Source organism: Perissodus microlepis, chromosome 5 (assembly GCF_051167445.1).
Source record: "Perissodus microlepis isolate ML-2025 ecotype Zambia chromosome 5, ASM5116744v1, whole genome shotgun sequence".
NCBI lineage: Eukaryota > Metazoa > Chordata > Actinopteri > Cichliformes > Cichlidae > Perissodus > Perissodus microlepis.
The window spans coordinates 11,773,991-11,792,903 of NC_140465.1; the positions used below are offsets into that span (position 1 = coordinate 11,773,991).

The 18,913-nt window shown below is 41.5% G+C and overlaps 1 protein-coding gene across 11 annotated transcripts in view; it reads right to left on the reverse strand.

Annotated features, from left to right (window-relative positions):
- Positions 1 to 18,913, reverse strand: part of celf4 (CUGBP, Elav-like family member 4) — a 92,812-nt gene that overhangs the window by 9,471 nt on the left and 64,428 nt on the right. The window contains exons 3-12 of one of the 11 annotated variants that reach the window (XM_084927878.1): positions 17,490 to 17,538; positions 10,278 to 10,403; positions 9,231 to 9,310; positions 5,740 to 5,880; positions 5,247 to 5,385; positions 3,814 to 3,966; positions 3,376 to 3,486; positions 1,955 to 2,020; positions 1,466 to 1,546; positions 35 to 178 (exon numbers count right to left, since the gene is read on the reverse strand). In XM_084927878.1, coding sequence (XP_084784004.1) covers positions 35 to 178; positions 1,466 to 1,546; positions 1,955 to 2,020; positions 3,376 to 3,486; positions 3,814 to 3,966; positions 5,247 to 5,385; positions 5,740 to 5,880; positions 9,231 to 9,310; positions 10,278 to 10,403; positions 17,490 to 17,538 — 1,090 coding nt within the window. Of the gene's footprint in view, positions 1 to 34; positions 179 to 1,465; positions 1,547 to 1,954; positions 2,021 to 3,375; positions 3,487 to 3,813; positions 3,967 to 5,246; positions 5,386 to 5,739; positions 5,881 to 9,230; positions 9,311 to 10,277; positions 10,407 to 17,489; positions 17,539 to 18,913 lie in introns of all 11 variants that reach the window. The other 10 variants (XM_084927881.1, XM_084927879.1, XM_084927882.1 and 7 more) reach the window with 10 other exon arrangements.

Below are 18,913 nucleotides of genomic sequence, written 5' to 3' on the forward strand. Positions count from 1 at the left end.
CAATAATCGTTTGGTTTTGTTCATTTTTACCCACCAAAGCATTTACTTTGGTTTGTCGCCCGATCCACAAACACTTTGGAGGAGATGACATTACCGAATGGCAGGAACATCTGCATCAGCTCTCCATCTCCAAACTCCTGAGGGAGGTGGTAGATGAACAGGTTGCAGCCTTCCGGTCCTGCGTGGAAAGAAACGGAGAAAGGCGAGAGAAGAGAGGGGGAGGGAGAGAGAGATAAAAAGGCAAAGGTCAGAGAAAAGGGTCAAGGAAAGAGACGGGGAGTAAGAATGGGAAAGGCAGACCACGAGAGGAGAAAACTCTGTGATGACAGTAAGAAATTATTTAAAGTATAAAGTAAAAGATAAAGAGGGTAGAAGAGCACATTGTTAGTCAAAGTGGGCTAAAAGGCAGTGAAAGTCAGTTGCCTCTGACAGCTTCTTATAAATGATGTATAAGCTCAATTTTCTGCCAAAAATAGAATAATGTTGGTTATTTTAGAAAAGACCTACATTTTTTTTTAACACAAGCTCTCACAGAAACCAATCAAGATGAACATTTCAATATTTGATTGTGTAATTTCATCAGTTTTCTTTGTTTTCTAGCTGTGTCGGTCCTATGTGGTAGTTAATCTCGCACGTTTGGATTGTTGTTTTGACTAAACTAGAATTTAAAATGCGTCAGAGTGAAAAACACAAAATAAATGTTCCAGTTTTCTGCATCAGACCATCTTCATGCCCAGTTTCACATTTAAATTTTTTCCTTAAATGTGTTTCTTAATATTTGCCTAGTTTTAAGGTTCCAGAGTTGCAAAAATGAAACACACGAATAAAACCCATAAAAAGTGTAGAGCAGTTTTCTCCAAGGCTTCAGTCACAGTTGAATGGTAACCTTAAGTTGTCAGGTGATTGCTGAATGTTAAGTATCATGAAAACTAACAACCTTCATACTGATAATTTTATGGCACCCCTTACTATATGACTCCCAAATGCTTAAAATATGGCCTCTGGGTTGCCACAGCTGTGAAATCATCTGCAATTTTTATCTTAACTTCCACAAGAGGGCAGTAAGGTCCCAGGCATGGGTGTTGAGCTTGGCGGTCATTCGGTTCAAGGCTTACAGCTGAGTTTGAGATGCTCAGTAATATTCTTCTTTTTCTTTTTCTTTGACTCATTCTCCACTCTGTCCTCTGTTTTTTTATATTACTGAACCAAAAAGCACCAATAATAAAAAAGCTGTTTTGTATCATGTAAACAAAAACACCCCAAAACACTGCTGAATATTTGTACTTTTCGTAAAAACTGACTGGCAACATTTCAAATCACCCCAAAACCCGGTACACATTTCAAGCGCCTGTAAATTTTTCGAATGTGTGTGTGTGTAAAATTAGATGAAGAACAAAAGTAAGCGTGAGTTATTGTTCGCCAGCGTGTATGAGTATTTCAGGAGCGTGCCGTGCGTGAGCGTTACCTTCTCGCTGCTGCTGTGGAATGATAGGTGGAGGGTGGGGGAAGGCTTGGCTGATCTGGCCGTATGCAGCGGGGTAGGCTGCTGACACACACAAACACACACCGCGGATCAGATAACAGTCATGACTAGAGCGCACACTTGGATACATATAAACAATGTGATATATGCAGGGGCACAGCAGGCAATCGATCAGATAGCGCACAATAGAGTCTAACGTGTTGCACACCCGATGCGGCGCAGAGAACAAACTGATGGAGTGAGACTGAAACACTTAATGTTACAATATCAAAATTCTAATTTTGAACAAAGGTATGCTTATCCTTGTCCTGTTTTCCGTAGTCTGGCCTCCCTTCCTACTGCACACACACACACACACACACACACACACACACACACACACACACACACACACACACACACACACACACACACACACACACACACACACACACACACATATCATTGGTGCAGTGAGAGTGACAGACAGACCTGCATACTGCTGGACTCCTGTGTAAGCCTGCTGGAGAGGATCAGCTGCAGTGGGACTTTGAGCTGCTTCAACAGAGACACAGAGAAGAGAAGAAAAAAGAGGAGGAGGAGGAGGTGGTGGTGGTGGGGGAGCACAGATGGATGGAGGTGTGTGTGTAGGGGGAGCGAGACAGAGGGAGAATGTAGATGGAGGAGAGGGCACGGAGGAAGGAGAGAGTAATATATAGCAGGGATGAGAAGGAGGAGAGCGATGGAGAGAAGAAAAAGCAGAAAGGTTAGCGAGCCGAACAGCGTGGAGTCAACTCACTTCGTTTCGGTGTGTGAGGAACTGAATTCTGAACCTCTCCCTTCTCTTTTTCCAGACCCTTATACTTAAAAGTTTCCCCCAAAGCATTTCAAAAGTTTTCTTCTTCTTCTTTTTTTAAGAAAAGCAGGAAAGCAAAACTTTGATAAACCACAGTTAAGACCAAAACACACACACACAAAACAAAAAAAGAAAACAACCAACAACACATGGCTCCACTGTCACCACAACAAAAGAAAAAAATGTACCTAAACTTGTGCCTATCACAGAAAACCTAAAAAAAAACAAGAAACACATTTATTTTTCACATGTACAACAACAGGACGAGCACAACGCACGTAACAGTGGATACGCCTGCTGCTTTCACTTCACATGTTCACAGATCTACAGCAAACTCTCCCTGCATCTGAACTACCACCGGCACTGTGCCGCACCTTAATGCTACACACCCGTGCGTACAACGCATGCACAATAAATACACCACTGAGAACACACACACACACACACACATATACACACACACTGATAAACATGTACACACTGATAACGCCAGTATCCTTTAAAACCAAAGTAACACCAAGCACGCTGTGGACTAACAGTAACACTGGAAAAACAGCCACAGATAGCCAGAAGAAAAGAAGAAGAGTTATGGGCTCGAAGAACCTTTAAAAAAAAAAAAAACAGGTGAAATCCTGTTCAAAAATAATTCAGCTGTCTGTGTTATTATCATCCTTTGTAACACTGTGATACATTTTGCCAGGGGAATTGCAAGTTTGTGAATGTAGCAGCCACAGGGATAGGTTTATTCTAACAAGATGATTTGTATTTGTATACACTGCAAAGAACTTTTCATTATGACAGTGTCTGGAAACACGAAGTCAGAGTCTTTTTCAGAGCATATTACAGAGCAGAAAATATTTCAGATATTTGAAGCAATATAAATATTTACTGTTCACTCAGAAACTTGAATTGTCCCTCTTTCTTTCCTTCTTTTTAAAATGTTTTAAATGTAAAAAAAGAACGTTTGGTCCCAAATGGCTTTGAAATGATATCTTCCTGTCCCTGAGCTCAGAAAGAAAAGGGATGAGAGATGAGGGTGAGAGGGAAAGAGCGCTACCTTCGGAGAGAGATGAGAGGAAGCAGCCACCCTGAACCCCAAAACAACTCCGCGGAGCCACGCCCAAGCCGTTTTTCTCTGAGTCCTCTCTAAAAACCACCTCCTGCAACACTGGGGAGACAAGACAACCAAACACATCCAATAAGGTACTAACCACGGCTCATGACACAAGCGCATAGTTAGACTCCGGCAGCCCGAACGCCTTTGCCAAACGATAATTGCCTCAACTTGCTCGCTTTCTGTGGACTACATTCGTCTGGCCTCACCCCCCATGAACATGCTTAAAGGCTATTCTAGTGTGTAAGCCAACATCATGCACGCTTTTCCTGTTGATGGCTGCTTTACAGTGGACGTGTCTCTACATTGAAAAAAATCATACTTTAACATTTGAATTTTTGTGTGTGTGTGTGTGTTTGCCTCTGAGATGATCATATTTACCAGGATAATGGTGTATCCCGTTGGTAAAAACTGCTTCTGCGGGGGGCTGTCCATTTGCCTGCGGGGGCGGCATGCCAGTAAAACCATTTACACTAATTGGAGATGGGATGCTGGTCACTGTGGGGGCGCTGATGCCTGGTGGAGTACTGCCACCTGCAGCCATGGGGCAGACAGACAGAGACAGAGAGAAACAATGCAATTTTTCCACCCCGAGGACATTATGGAAAAGTTTTACTTTGACTGGCCACCTAGTAACTCTTGCAAATGTCAGGAGGGCCGGTCCAGTGGGCCGGTGAAGACACTAAATGTCAGGGCTGATTTCTTGTCCAAGTATGGCCCTTACAGTGACACAACAGCCATTAGATGTGACTCTCAGACGTATTTTCTGAGACTAGTGAATACTGTGTTGATATCAAATGATTGCTAATTATGTGTTCCCAGAATGATCTTCTTTTACATTCCTTGGGTGTATCCAGAAACATGCATTTTCTTCCTTTCGGCTGTATCTTATTTCCACTGCAGTCTTAGAGTCGGGTCTTAAAAGAATAAACTATTTTTAGTCATTAATATTACACTTTATTAAACAGCTGGTGCTGCTGATTTCAAAAGGATCTCATACTTATATTCGATTTTCCACATCTTATTTTAATGCCTTCGATTTAGACGGCATGATGGAAGTGAATAAACAAAAAAAAATCCTTTTCTCCAGACTGTTGTGTCATGCAGTGCAGAAATATTATGTTGTAGGGCCATGTTAACACTTGTAACACTTCAATCAGCCAATTTATGGATTGCATTTATATGGCGCTTTTCAAGGAAAGCCATATCGCGCCATCGGCCCCTCTGGCCAACACCAGTAGGCGGTAGGGTAAAGTGTCTTGCCCAAGGACACAACGACCAGGACAGAGAACCCAGGGATCGAACCAGCGACCTTCCGGTTGCAGATGCGCTTCCCAACCCCCTGAGCCAGTTTTAGTGTTTGAGTAAATCTGTAACCACAGTAACCACTGAACTCTCACTGAAGCAGATGTTTAGATTAAAGAAGATGTTTAGACTAAAGAATCAACCTGATGTATTTCTTTGATGGATATGGTTATTCAATTTTATTGATTTATTTTATGTTGTATGTACTTAACCTTAAGATGACCTTTATGACCTGTAAAGACTTTTATGAGCACTCAGTAGCACTGAGTGCTCATAAAAGTCAAAAATCTCATGTGCACAGATGGAAGGTTTAGGGTTTCAGATTTGGGTTCTTGGCTTCCAGTGACACCAGATTGTCTGCTGTCAGCTCCCCTCGGGAACATTAATGCTAGCTTGTGCTCATGTATATTTATGTATAGAAGTATAATCCACAATGCATGCACTGTGGTAGATGCACTTTCTGAAAAAACTCTGATAGGTACTTTAACAATTGACCTTAAACCAGTTACCTGACGTGGGAGTCAGCGGTGCTCCTGGGAGGCCATTGATGGTGGCCATGTGCTGCATCTGGGCAGCAGCAAAGGCTGCCATTGGACTGAGGTAGCCTCCTTGGCCTACAGATGCCATCAGTGCTGCTTGCTGCTGCACCTTCAGGTGGTGAAGAAGAAGGGAAAGCAGAAAGTAATAAAAGTAAAGACCTGTGAGTCTGAGTTAAGCAAAGCAAGATAGAAAAAAAGCATAAGTAGAGCTATAGCAGAAATGCTGCTATAGAGATGGGAAACAGCATATTAGGAGGTGAAAACCATGTATTAAACTTTATAGAACGTCTATCCTTTAATTATGTTTTTTTTTTTTAAATTAACATTTGACTTGATGACTTCTGCTTCTTCTTTTGCCTTTTCAAATTTAAATTTGAGCTAAGCTCGAGTGCTCTGTTTAATCTCTGCGGCTCACTGAATAAATAACTGTGGATAAAAAAAGGAGTTCTGTGGGGCATCTTGCCTGAGCGTAGGCTCCATAGGCTCCAAACTGCAGGGCCATAGGGTTGAAGATGCCCATCTGACCAGCCATCTGCTGCATGCGGCGTATGGTGCGCTCCTTATCCGTGTCGGCGAACTTTACCACCAGACTGGATGAGGCCCCCTGTGCACCCACCCATCCACCCACACACATACACACACACGCCAGGAAGTACATGTTAATGTGGTTCGATAGACGTCTGACATAAGCTTGCATTAGCACACATACACACATACTGTTTTAAATCTCCAGCCAAGGCAATGGCCCCCAGAGCTTTAACTGGTGCCCATTTTCCCCAAAAAGTCCTGATGGGTTATATCTAAAAGGGACATTCCATGTTAAGTCAACCTTACATTCTCATGTAATTTTTTAAAATGTTCATAATTTCCTGTTGCAAGGCTTCCGTTATGAATATATTCCAATTATTAGAGCAATTTAAATATTTATGAAAAAAGTGCCACTTTTACAGAAGGGCAAAATTTTACTTTTTTGCCTAAATCATAACTCACAAGTTGAGTGGTTTCACAAAGCTGCTCAGCAATACTCCACCATTGTGCTTGTGGGAACAGCTGGATACTTTGTGTGGAATCTGCCAGATTTGGGAGTATTCTATGGGATTTTTGTCAGATACAGCAACAAACACAAAACAACAAAAAACAAAACATCAAGACAGATCTTGACTATTTTCCCCTGAAACCTGTAAAAAAAATATTACCAGTACTAAATACATACATGTACATGTGCAGGTGAACACATCGCTATGCACTCTGAATTTGGCTCATGTAAACAAATTCTTTTTCATAGCTCTTAGTTTTGACTGTCCAATCAAACAAACGTTTTCATCAGTGGTAGGCAATGTGAGCTCACTCTCATTGCACTGTAAGCTATAGCGATATAACAGGTACAATGAATAAAATATGAACAATGTGAAAATGTAATTGGTGCTTCAGATAAATTCAGAAATGCCTGTTGGACTCCTTTAATGAGCCACTCTTCAAACTTTTACTGCCAGCCCATTGCAGGTTGTAGGTACTATTGTAGCTGATGTAATGCAGCACAGTAAGCTGCAATGTAAAATATCTTCCTAGTGTACGAAACACCACATATGCAAATTACCCATATAAATACACCGTATCCATGAAGAATGTTTAAGATTTCAGATGCTAATAAGATCCAAATGGTTTATTCGAGGGCTACATGCCTTAGTTTGTTTATTTTGCTTGCACTGGAGGTTCAAGGTAGCGTACTGACCAGAGGATGTGTACACTGTCGACATCAGGGGATGGATACGGTCAGTAACAATACTCAAGAGGGCTCTGGCATTTAAACAATGCTCAGTTTGTACTAAGGGACCCAAAGCGTGCCGAGAAATTGAGCCTGTGTGATTTATAGCCTCAGTTTTCTATTCTTAGCTGACAGGGGTGGCACCTGGTGTGGTCTTCTGCTGCTGCTGTAGACCCATCTGCTTTGCGGTTCAACATGTTCTGCGTTCAGAGATGCTCTCTTATTTGAGTTACTGTTGCCTTTTCAGCTCGTAGCACTCTGGCCATTTTCCCTTGACCTCTGACATCAGTACTGGATATTTTCCCTTTTTCCAGACCATTCTCTTTAAACTCTAGAGATGATTGTGCTGGAAAATCCCAGCAGATCAGGAGTTTCTTCAAAGTTCAAAGCAATTGATAATTATTTAAATGTGCTGCCTTTGTAAATTTAGTGAAAAATGTAACTGCATGTGTCCCAGGCTGGACTTTTTTTTTAGTATGTAAATGTTGGACAGTGTTGGGACTAACGCGTTATTAAGTAACGCGTTACAGTAACTACGTTATTATTGTGGTAACGAGCACGGTAACTAGTTATTATGCCAAAACCAGGAACGCGTTACTCGTTACTGGGATTTAGATAGGCTCGTTATTCGTTACTTCGTGTGGTGGCTATCGCGGAGCTTCCACAGGTTCAATAACATTAGCAAGTGGTGGAGGCCAGCAGGTGGATGAAGGAAAAGGGAGGCAAGAGGAGAGACCCGAAGCGGCCGCTGGTCCGAGAGTATCAGGTGAACTGAACTTCAGGTAAGAAGTTATAACCTGCAGTCCATCTGGGTCAGATATGAACCAAGTTTAGGTGGAGTTTATTTTCGTTATGCTGACTTTTTCGTACTGCGTGCTAGCTAGCATGACGGAGTTTCTATACAGCTGGGTGGGTGCTATGTTACTGATGTTGAACTTTATTTTGTTCATAAGGTTAATTATTAGAGTTGCCAACCGTCCCGTAAAAAACGGAATCGTCTCGTATCCAGAGAAAATATTATGCGTTTCGTATTGAGGTGAAAAGGAACAGTTTGTCCCGGATTTCAGCTACAATGAAAAATACACAAATCTGGAATTATTCTGTGTTTACGCTGCACAGCTACCTCTTCTTCTCTCATCCTCTCACCCCCTCTCCTGTTTCTACTTCAATCATGAAACTGATCAATGATCAGCTGATCGGCTTTTCTCTCTCGTTTATTTATCGCCCACTTTGCGCCAGAAAGAGGAAACCAGCGGATGTCGCGGTAAACAACAGCAGCACTTTTAAGCTTGATCAGCTGTTGTTAGAATTTATTTAATATTAATTTCTAGTATCAGCTGATGTTTGCTGGAGCCACAGCTGTAAAGCTGCTGGTCATGATATCGGTTTGGATATGTGGTGAGAGGGAAACATGAAGATGAAACCAGGAGATGTCATCTGCAGTCTGGTGTTACCTACATCTTCCTATTCAGAAGGCAGAATTTCCGAGTTCTGAGTACAATCGAAAGCACCACGACTGCAGTTTTTGTGTTGGATGTAAAAAGCAGGCTAGGATAGAATCAGGCGTGGGATTTCTCTTGTGGAAATGTGCACATTATTTTTTCCTTTCTATTGGTAGGTGGCACAGTGCAGTTGTGGCAAGTAAGCAAGCTAGAAGACTGGCAATCTTGCTGGGTATCCAGTTACGGAAGCAACACATTAACAAGAGAATTCTGAGTAAAACCAAAGTTACTTTCCCTAGTAACTAGTTACTCTGAAAGTAACGAGTAACTTGAAGTAACTGAGTTACTTTTGATAGAAGTAACTAGTAATGTAACTAAGTTACTAATTTAAAGTAACTTACCCAACACTGTAATCCACTGACTATAATTTAAGCAAATATTGTGCATATGATCACCTCTTCTTTAGAGGACGCTGTAACTTGAAAAATATTTCCTCTATGGGTCTAATATTTGAGAAATCTCATGACATAGATTCATAGATTCATCTTTCAACCCAGGAAAAAAAAAAAGTAAAAAATGGCTCAACTGAGATGGAAAGATCGAATAGCCCTAAGGACAAATTTCCTCACTGGGACTGATAAACTCCAGCCTGAGTTAAATTTATAAGGAATATAAGCAGTATTTGAGTCATCTCTCTGTGTGACTCATCTCTCTCACACACCTACATGCACGCACGCAGTTACTCACAGGCATTGTCTGGCTCCCGTGTAGTGCACCGATGGCTGCCTGAGCTTCAGCATGAGAGGAGTATTTTACAAACGCACAGCCTTAAAGAGAACGAGAGAGAGGAGAACCTGAGTAAGGGGATAATGAGATCGCGAGAACAAAGGGAAAAAAAAAGTTTCCTGAGAAGTATATCATACAGTATCACAACAAAGCATTTATAGTAACAATACAACAAGCAGACAGTCCCCCCCCCCTCCTCTTTTTCCCACCTGGGATAAATTTTCTACAGTAACAAATATTTAGTGAAGAAAGCCTCCTTTGCTGCGGATTGCTACATCAATGTTGATCGAAGCTCAGCAGACTAAATGTGCCAATCTGGCATCATTAACGACTTCGAGGATCCTCAGATAGCGCTCAAAATGCTACAGCGTTTTGGTGTCGCTTACTATTGACAAGCGCCGTTGATAAATTTGAGTGATCAAGTTCTCAGTAATTATTGAGCTAAAGCCCACTTAGCTGAGTAAGCTGGCTGATGAAGCCTTGTTAATGGAGCTTCACGGAGGAATCAGAATGATCAAGCCCACTGTAATCATCCGGCTTAGTTATCATCGAGTTTCATTGATTAGCTGCTAAGCCCACTGATGAACTTCATGCGGTGAACTTGTGTAGCACTCTGACAACATTTAAAAAGGGGCATTTTTCTGGCATGACATGAAGCCCGACGGTTAATAAGGAGGGTGACTTATTTTTTTTTCTTTATCAGAGCCTTGTAGGTTGACTCACGAGGTTAATGGGGTTCATCTGTAAAGAGCTGCTGGTTTGTATCTCTCGTCCCTTTGGGCGAAAGCTTTCAAATGGCATTTACTGTTGAAATTTACTGAATCTCCGGTATTCTTATGTAACGACTCCTCTGATGATTGTGAAATAGCCCGCTTTGACATCACTCAGCGCGGAGTGTTTTAAGAAGAACTTTGCAAAGTCACCAACTTTGAAAGGCCAAATCATTTCTGTGCAGTAGCCTGTGAAAAAAGTCTGCCGGCTCAAAGTCATAAACAGCTATAAACTCACCTTTGCTGTTTCCGTCGGGACCTCTGAGGATGGTGCATTCCTCGATGCTGCCGAAGGACTCGAAAAGGCGCCGCACATCATCTTCTGACTGTTGCTTGTTGAGCATGCCCACAAAAAGCTTTCTGTCTTCTAAAAGGAAAAAGGAATAGGTCACGATCAGGAGATCAGGAGATCAGGAGATGCTTTTTGGTATTCTACAAAGAGACGTGCTGTGTTGCTTAGACAGAGGCATTTTTGCTAAGCCTTAGATACACAAGCACCAGGTCAAATATCAGATACAGTTTTGTTTTGTGATATAGTCAATTGCAACAATTTTCAAACTTAAAAATCTGCTTGATTAATTTTCATTAGAAATTCAACTTTATTTGTGTTAAAAACAACTGAGTTGAAGCTATACGCCAAAAAGAGAAAGTTATAGTAGAATAACAGTTCACAAAAAGTTCATAATGCTAGAAAAAATAATTATGTAATGTAATCTAATGCTGCAGTCCTAGTGTATTTCTAATTCAATGCTGTTCCTGAGCTGAAAGTCTGTAATGTGCATTTTAAATGGACTAGCTGGTTGGTGTATTATGTTATTATTTAGTATGCAGTCTATTTGAGGTGCACAGCTGTTTCTGCATATTCACTTTAAAATGTATTAATACTGTTTACTGTTTAAGCAGCTGCCCATTGCATATTTGCAGGGCACCATAATCAAGGCAAGGAAGCCCTTTTCTGTGGAGTCTCTGTGCTTTGGGAATATGACTACCCCATGGCACAGTATGTCTGATGCTAACAACAATACTCTCTCTCATCACATTCAGTGCAGCTTGCGTGACACATGCTGTGTCTGTGGTAAATGTTTGCCACTGTATAAGTTGGCTGTGCTGCTGGTTTCACGTGTCACGCCCCCTCTGCAACCTCAACTCCTTATGCAGCGGTAGTGCGAGAGTTTCTGTTGCCCTGGATTTAATTGCTAATTGTCTATACCTGACAAGGTGTGGCAGGGAGACCAGACACTGTCATGCTCTCTCTTGGGTGTTGGTGTCGTTTTTAGCTAAAAATATTTAGAAAATTAAAATAAAGCCCATGTTTCTAAAAAAAAAAAAAAAGCAGTGTGGAGTCAATCTCCGATTTATGTTGGAGCTTATGAGCCAGGTCATAAAAGATGCCAAGGAAAGATGTTCTTCAAGTTTTATGAATGCTGTTGCTAGGTAATATTTTCTCTACATTTATACTGAGAAAATAAGCTATTTTCTGCTCGGTATCTTTTTTTATATTTCTGGACTTCATCTGTTTCATCTTGCTTTGCACTACCTTGACAAAAACAGGTAGTGCAAATAACACTAAACAGAACATGGAGTATTAATAGCTATGATGTTATGTAGAAGATGTCTTTGTAGAGAGATCATCTTCCTCTTCTTTTGGCTGTTCCTTTTAGGGGTCACCAAAGCAGATCCTCTACCTCCATCTCATCCTATCCCTAGCATCCTCCTGTGCCACACCAACCCACTTCATGTCCTCCTTCACCATATCTATGAACCTCATCTGAGGTCTTCCTCTTTTCCTCCTGCCTGGCAGCTTCATCTTTAACATCCCTTATGTTGCGATGATGAGATATTTGACTAAAGTTGCCTTCATATAATACCACTTTGTACCTCAAGAAGGGATAGTGAGTCAGTGTAGCAGCAATTCCCTCACTCAAGCGTGAGAAGAAATAGAGCTGCCCAGAGATTTGGTGGGTTTTTTAAAATTTCATTCAGCAGGAAAAACAGTCAGGGAATGAAACTGTAAACATAACTCTGGCAGAGTGACAGTTGAGAGAAGATTAACAGGCGTTACCAAGCGAGCTGGCCAGCTAGTCCAGCTTATGCTTCCTCTCACACTGCCCAGGCCACCAGTATTAAGAGATGATGGGGACTTGTAACGAGCAACGGGCGTACAGCAGATCATCACGGAGGCTGGTTGCAGAGCTTTTATGGTTTTGTGTTTTCTCATTACTTGTTTTTGTTTTCAATTCGGTTTAGTTTCACTTGGTTTCCAGAGTGGCTTTGCTTTAGTTTATTAGTTCATTAGTTGTAGTCTTTGTTAATTATTTTCATACAGACGGTATTTGTCAGGGGGAAGAATTGGAAAATAAAAGCATAGATGTTTTCATGCATAAATGCTTAGTTTCGGTAGTAAAGATGGTCCGACGCAAGTTCAGAAAATCATTTCAGCTAGTCTTGTTTTATTTTTGTTTCTGTTTGAGTCACACACAGTTTTAGTTAAATGCTAAATAAAACTAAATTCATAATAACCTTGGTTAGTTTTTGAATGATTTCTATGCTGTAGCAATGTCTCACAAAGGCAAACCAGCACTGCTGAGACATCCATATGACATGGAAATAAAAGAAAGCAATACGAAGCACCACTCAGGATTCTGAGCAGTCACTGCTTTCTACTGTGAAGCAACAGTGGTCTCTTCTAGAGCGAGGTATTTGTGGCAAATTAAATGGTTTTGTTCATTTATTTATGACTACCTCCTGCACCCCATCCACCAGGAGTCATACTCTTCAGTTCCATTGTGGAAGGAAATTTCACCAAGTCCCTCGGTCCTCCCGAGGATTCCACAACATGTCGTAGTTTTCAAACCAGAATATGAATGATCTGAAAAATCTACCATGTTGAATGTTATTTGTGCAGATTCTACAGGAAATAAGCCACCAAGTGATAATCATCTTGTATTAAATGTTATGTGTAAATAAATGTGATTGCATAATGTGTGGTGAGACAACATCCTGTACGCAGCATCCTAGTAGCTGTTTCATCAGATGTTTTTGTCAGATATGAAATGGCACGACAAGATAGAAACTCACAATGACAGTGTGACAATGCATGGGTCTTGCTTGTCACATCAGTCTGACATTTTTTTCCCCCATTGAATCAGTCATTTAAAATTACAACCTATAGGCAAGGAAGTGCGCCTGTCACAGGTGTCAGATAGGAGAGAAGGCAGCTGTGTGGGTGTGCCTTTCCTCAGGTCAGAACATGATTAAAATTTAACTAAGGTCAGTTCCCTAGTCTTGCCAGTGAACTTTTCCTTTTTTTTACACCCCCCCCCAAAAGAACAACATATGTATTGTCATTATTATTATACAGAAGTAGGAAGTAATATGCATAAGTCAAAGATTATGCTGAATCCAGGAGACAGCTGTATGAATGTGGGAGGCTATGCGCATATTTTTCCCATGGCTAAAGAAAAGCTTTGCTAAGACCTTCGAAGCAGCATACCTACTTTCTGTATAAGGTTACAGCAGGTAAAGCGTCAGGAAAAATACTTTATCATTTCTCACGGCCAACACCTAATGCATTTATGGGTCTAATTCTCATTTATGAGCACGTAGCAATATCCATTTGCATATATTAACTGCTGGCCTCTTCTTTGGCAAAAAGCCTCCACCCTATTTATGCCCAAAATGCTGATGTGAAGTAACTTGATTACATGTAAATCTTACACGTAATTTTGGTACAAAACATTAAATTTAATGCAACTGGTGAAATTAAATGTATTTGATTGGTATACATTGAGTTTATACTAAACTATGTTTTTTAATGATTAGTTTGAATTTGAGTTAAAAAAACATTTGATTTTATATATTTCAGTTGCATTTTACTCAAAATTATTGTGTCACGTTAATGAGGGCCAGCACTCTTTTTTTTTTTAGTGAAGTAACTCATAATTAAAACCTAATTTCTTTCTTTTTCACTGCCAATTTTTTTCACATATAAACTTACAGGCTGTCAAATACATTGTAGAACGTTATAGTCGGATACAAATCGGTCATTAAGGGTCTCTAATAAAATATGGACAGACCAAGGTCCGGCATCAGTTCATTAGTGTCAACACATGACGGCGTTAGTCGAGTCACTCAATGAGTGGTCGAGGAGAATTGTGAAGCTGAGAGCGAAAGTGTGCTGGAAGCGAAAGCAGCAGATGTGTCGATGTGCACGGCTGTCATCAGTTCCCGCATCGCATAGAATCTGAGCTTTGTGGAAAAAAGGGGATGTATACGTTCGGAAACTAATGAGCCTCAGTGCAATTGAGGCTCTGAATGTGCTCTGCAAATTAATGTGTGTCTAGGTGTGGGTATCCGCGGGCGCCCGTGTGTGCGTGCATGCGTGTTGAGGGTCCGTTCCCCGCTGCTTGTGCCTGACAGGGTGTCCTTGCCAAGTCAACAAGACTAATCTGCGCTCTGGCCTTGCACCGGGGGAGGGGGCAGGGTGGGATGGTGAGTGTTTACAAGAGTGTAGCGCATATCAGAGGTGGACACCCATATGCACAGGCACGCACTCGCAAATCTTGAAATGTTTGCACCCCCACACCCTCCTCCTCCTCCTCCTCCTCACCTCTTCTCAGACACATACACATTCATAGTACACACCTCAATGGTGGCCAACAATTCTCCAGGGAAGCCACCAATAAACATTACATCTTTCTTTGTGAAAGGACTTACACACACACGCACACACACTCATATTCAGCAAGAGAGCAAATCAATATACACCAGAGTCTCAATAACGATGTAAAGCCCCCTCTCTCTCTCTCTCACGCACACAGACAGTACATGACAGTGGCTCTCCCCGATCTCCCACTACAGTAATATTTAGTTGGCTCGAGTTGTACCAGGATACATAAAAAGTATTAGTTTCCAATTTCATTATTGATTTTTGCCACACTTAACAGTACTCCTTTTTTTTATCACTTGCGCAGACCCATCTTCACTAAATCAGTTTTCACACATGAACTCAGGGTCAGGGTAATCAGGTGTCCCCAGTTATCCTTTCTCACACACGTAGCGCACTGTAGCAGATGGCTTGCGTTATCTGCAGACTCAGTACTGGAAATACTGTTTGGTTTAGGTGAGGGAGATGTCTGACTAGAGCAAGCACAGAGCAGGATATAGGACACTCACTTGCTAGCTGTGAATTTGTTGGACAAAGCTGCTTTATTTCAAGATCAAGGCACATTAGTGCACCTGTTCATCAGGCGGTCTTTGTACTTGGAAGCTGGCAAGTTAAAGGTCTCTTAATGTCAGAACTGACTGTGTGGCACATTTGCATTCTCACGAAGCTCGATCAGAGAAGTTATGACTGAAAGTAGCTTCTCCTTATTTGTTAACAGTGGTGGAAAGCAACGTGCTTATTATCAAGTGCTGTACTTGAATCTCGTTTACTTGAATATTTTTCAGTTTTTGCTATCTTATTGTTAAAGTAATTTAAAGATGAAATATTGTACTTCTTACTCCAGTGCATCTATTTTTATTTTATTAGAAAGCCATAGTCTTCAAGTTTCAATCTTGCATTTAAACTTATGACAAGCATTTAAAATCCAGAGCATTAAATCAGTGGCTCGAAACCTGTTGGCTTCTGGCACTGTTACAATAAGAAGCGCCTAGTTGGTGATCCATGCCAGTTTTTTAGATGTGAAGTATTTGCTACTATTTTACCCTGAAAAGGTAAAATAATAGTAAGTACGGTGGTGCAGTGGTGCACTGCTGCCTCACACCAAGAAGGTAGAAATCTGACCGAGATTTTTGTGTGAAGCTTGCATGTTCTCTCCGTGTGGGTTCTTTCTGGGTGCACTGGCTAGTACTTCCTAAATTGCCTGTAGGTGTCTCACTGTGTTAGCCCTGTGACAGCAATCCGTCCAGGTTATACCCTGCCTCTCATCCTGTGGCAGCACCAAGTGCTGTAACATCTTGTATCAACAGTGGTTTTAGCTGAGTAATATTACACTGAAATGTATGTAACTGGGTCACAAGGGGCTAGAAGGTACCACCAGTACACTTTAAAACCAGTATATAAAAATTCAAATGCACAAATGTTAAGATTTTATTGATAAAAGGTTACGATTATGTTATCAATATAATTGTTTTTGCCTTGTTTTTTGGCATACATTTGTTTCTTTATTATTATCACCAGTTTCTGACCCCTTATTACCCCATTACACAAACATACTCAGCTAAAACCACTGTTGATAAAAGATGATACTTACTGGATACTGGATATAGATTTGGTATTTAAGTGGTAATAGCTTGCTATCTCCATATTATTACCTTCTTATTCCTTCCCTTTTACCCCATTATTACCACATCGTTGCTGAGCTGTAACAGAAAGTGCAACTGAAAGATGAATTATTCTTCCACCAGAACAATTTAACACCCTGGCACTATATTATATTGCTTTGCTTTCCTGTGTGAAAATGTGGGATCAAGAAGTAAAGAAATTTCCTGGAAAACCAGCAGTGTAGGGAACTAGATAAGAGGCAGAGAAGTATGGATGTCTTGCCTTCACTTTCCTCATTCTCAGCGTTGCCTCTTTTCTCCCCCTTTCCATCAATCATTCTCAGAGAACCAACAAACTAAACAGAAGAGGAAGTTGCAGTTTCCTTGCAGTTTTATTTATTTATTTTTTTGTACAAACTAACACCTCTCTCAGTCTGTAGACATCCACTGCTTATCAACCTTATCAACTAACTCCTTGCATGCTCCATTTCTTCTCCCCCCCCTCCCCTCCCCTCACCCTTTCCATCTTTCTTGTGCCTGGAGAATCACTCTGGTGCCTGTTATATTAAAAACTGAAAACTTTGAAAGACTTCAGCCAAAATTGGTCAGACTGCATCAATCTTGTCTTGTACAGTCCATTGATTGATGTCAGGAGCAGGTCACTACTTGTCTAGACATAGAAAATTCGCTTTAAGCGGCCTTAGCTGTCAATATGGCACGCTGCACACAAAATACCAGACCGGAATTCGCTTTCATTCACACAGACCTGTCATTTACATTTTCAGTTCATTTGGCTGACACAAGCTTGTGACATTAGTCAAATTGGGTTTGCTTTGTTTGCCTTGGTGTTTGACAAACAAAGTGACCTGTTTCCCCCTCGAAAATGACAGGTTATGCATATCTCCGTGTATGCATACGCGTTTGTACATGCATCAGTGCATATGATGAGACTCAAGGAAAGGAGCTAGAGGCTACACTGGCCAGGAAGAGCGCCGTTTACATAATGTGTTCTGAAAACTGGAGGGTCTGGCTGGGCCGCGCTGTCAGCCCGCATCGAGGTACAGGGCATCGTTTAATAGGACAGATAATGGTGAGGCTGATACGCGCAGGCAACATGCTTGAAGGGCTAGAACAAAGAATGGAAGTGGAGGGAAAAAAGGCAACAAAGAGGGGCGTACAGTACCTCCTCGACTCTCACTGTCTGCTGGCTTCACCTGGATCGGTCTGTTCATCTGTGACATAGAAAGAAGAAAGCAGGAGACAAAGAACCCAGTTAGCATCATGTAATGGCACATGCTTTTACCCCCCCCCCTCCTAAAAAAAACTTTTTTAGAATCCCTCAGCCAAAATTGAGGGTAAAATGTATTGAAAATCTCCAAAGCTGCAGCACTTACAGCCATTGGGGGAATAGCTGGTTGGGAATATGGGTTGGAAATATTATTTGATCTGAGATGAAAGGAGAGAGAAGGGTTGGAAAGGGGGATAAGCAGAGGGATGAAGGGAAAGATAGAAAGAGGGGATGATAGAGGAAAGGTAACACCGGGTCAGCAGAGCTACTGCGAATGTTTCTGTCTCTAGAGGTTTGATGTGGCACCACAATATTATCAGTGTGGGCTTTGTGTTTTTATGTGGATACATATGCACGTACAGCGCAGCCAACACATACAGTACATACTGTACAGTGAGACTCTATCTTACATGGGTTTTCAGACTCCTAAGCCTCGTTGCAAATTGTTCTTGCACAGTCTTCTTTTAGCCTCACACACCAGTACACACGCGTGCGTGCGCACACACACACACACACACACGCTGTCCCCCACTGAGACCTTTCCACACTGTGTCCGCCGAGGCCCTCCTTTCATTTCACTCCTGCCTGTCAAAATTTTCCTCTCCGCCTCGCCACCCTGCTAAACGCTCGCCACCAATCAATTTTTAATAATGCCAATCGCCATGCTGCCAGGAGGAATAGAAGGGAAGGGGGAGAGGAAAGGAGAAGAGATCAGAAGAGAGAAGAAGAAAAGGAGAGGAGAGGAGAAGATGGGGAATGTGAAGGATGAAAGGGAGAAGGGAAAGGTCAAGGTTCTGTGTGATGCAGAATCAGTGTTTTGCAAAATGTCATTAAAATCTTTTCTTTTGAATTTGCTGATACAGTCATCACCCTTATGAATCTGCAAGCTTTCAGATGATTCCCCAAAAGGCAAAAAACTTTGAGCACGAGGACACGAGGACGCGGCGCAAACACAATTAATGCTCGGACCTTCACCCTTTTCTGGCGCTTTTCAGCTGCTAATATTAAATCACATCATTCCCCACAACACTTGAGTTACCCATTCCCTCATCTCCCTCGTCTCCTCCCTCTCTTTGACAGCCAAGAACCCTGCTAATGTTTTTAATGTGCTGTGATGCATTATTTATCAGACTGGCTGTTGATATGGAAAAAGGACGAGAGGGGATAAAGAAAATGGGGAATGGAAAAAAAAATGAGTTAAAAATGAGTAAAAAGCGAGAGTACAGTCTTGTGAAAAAAAGTTTTCACAAGACTTCACAGGACTCTGTGCAATCCTGTGCAAAACTAAGTACACCCAGTCACAAACTGCTAATCAATTG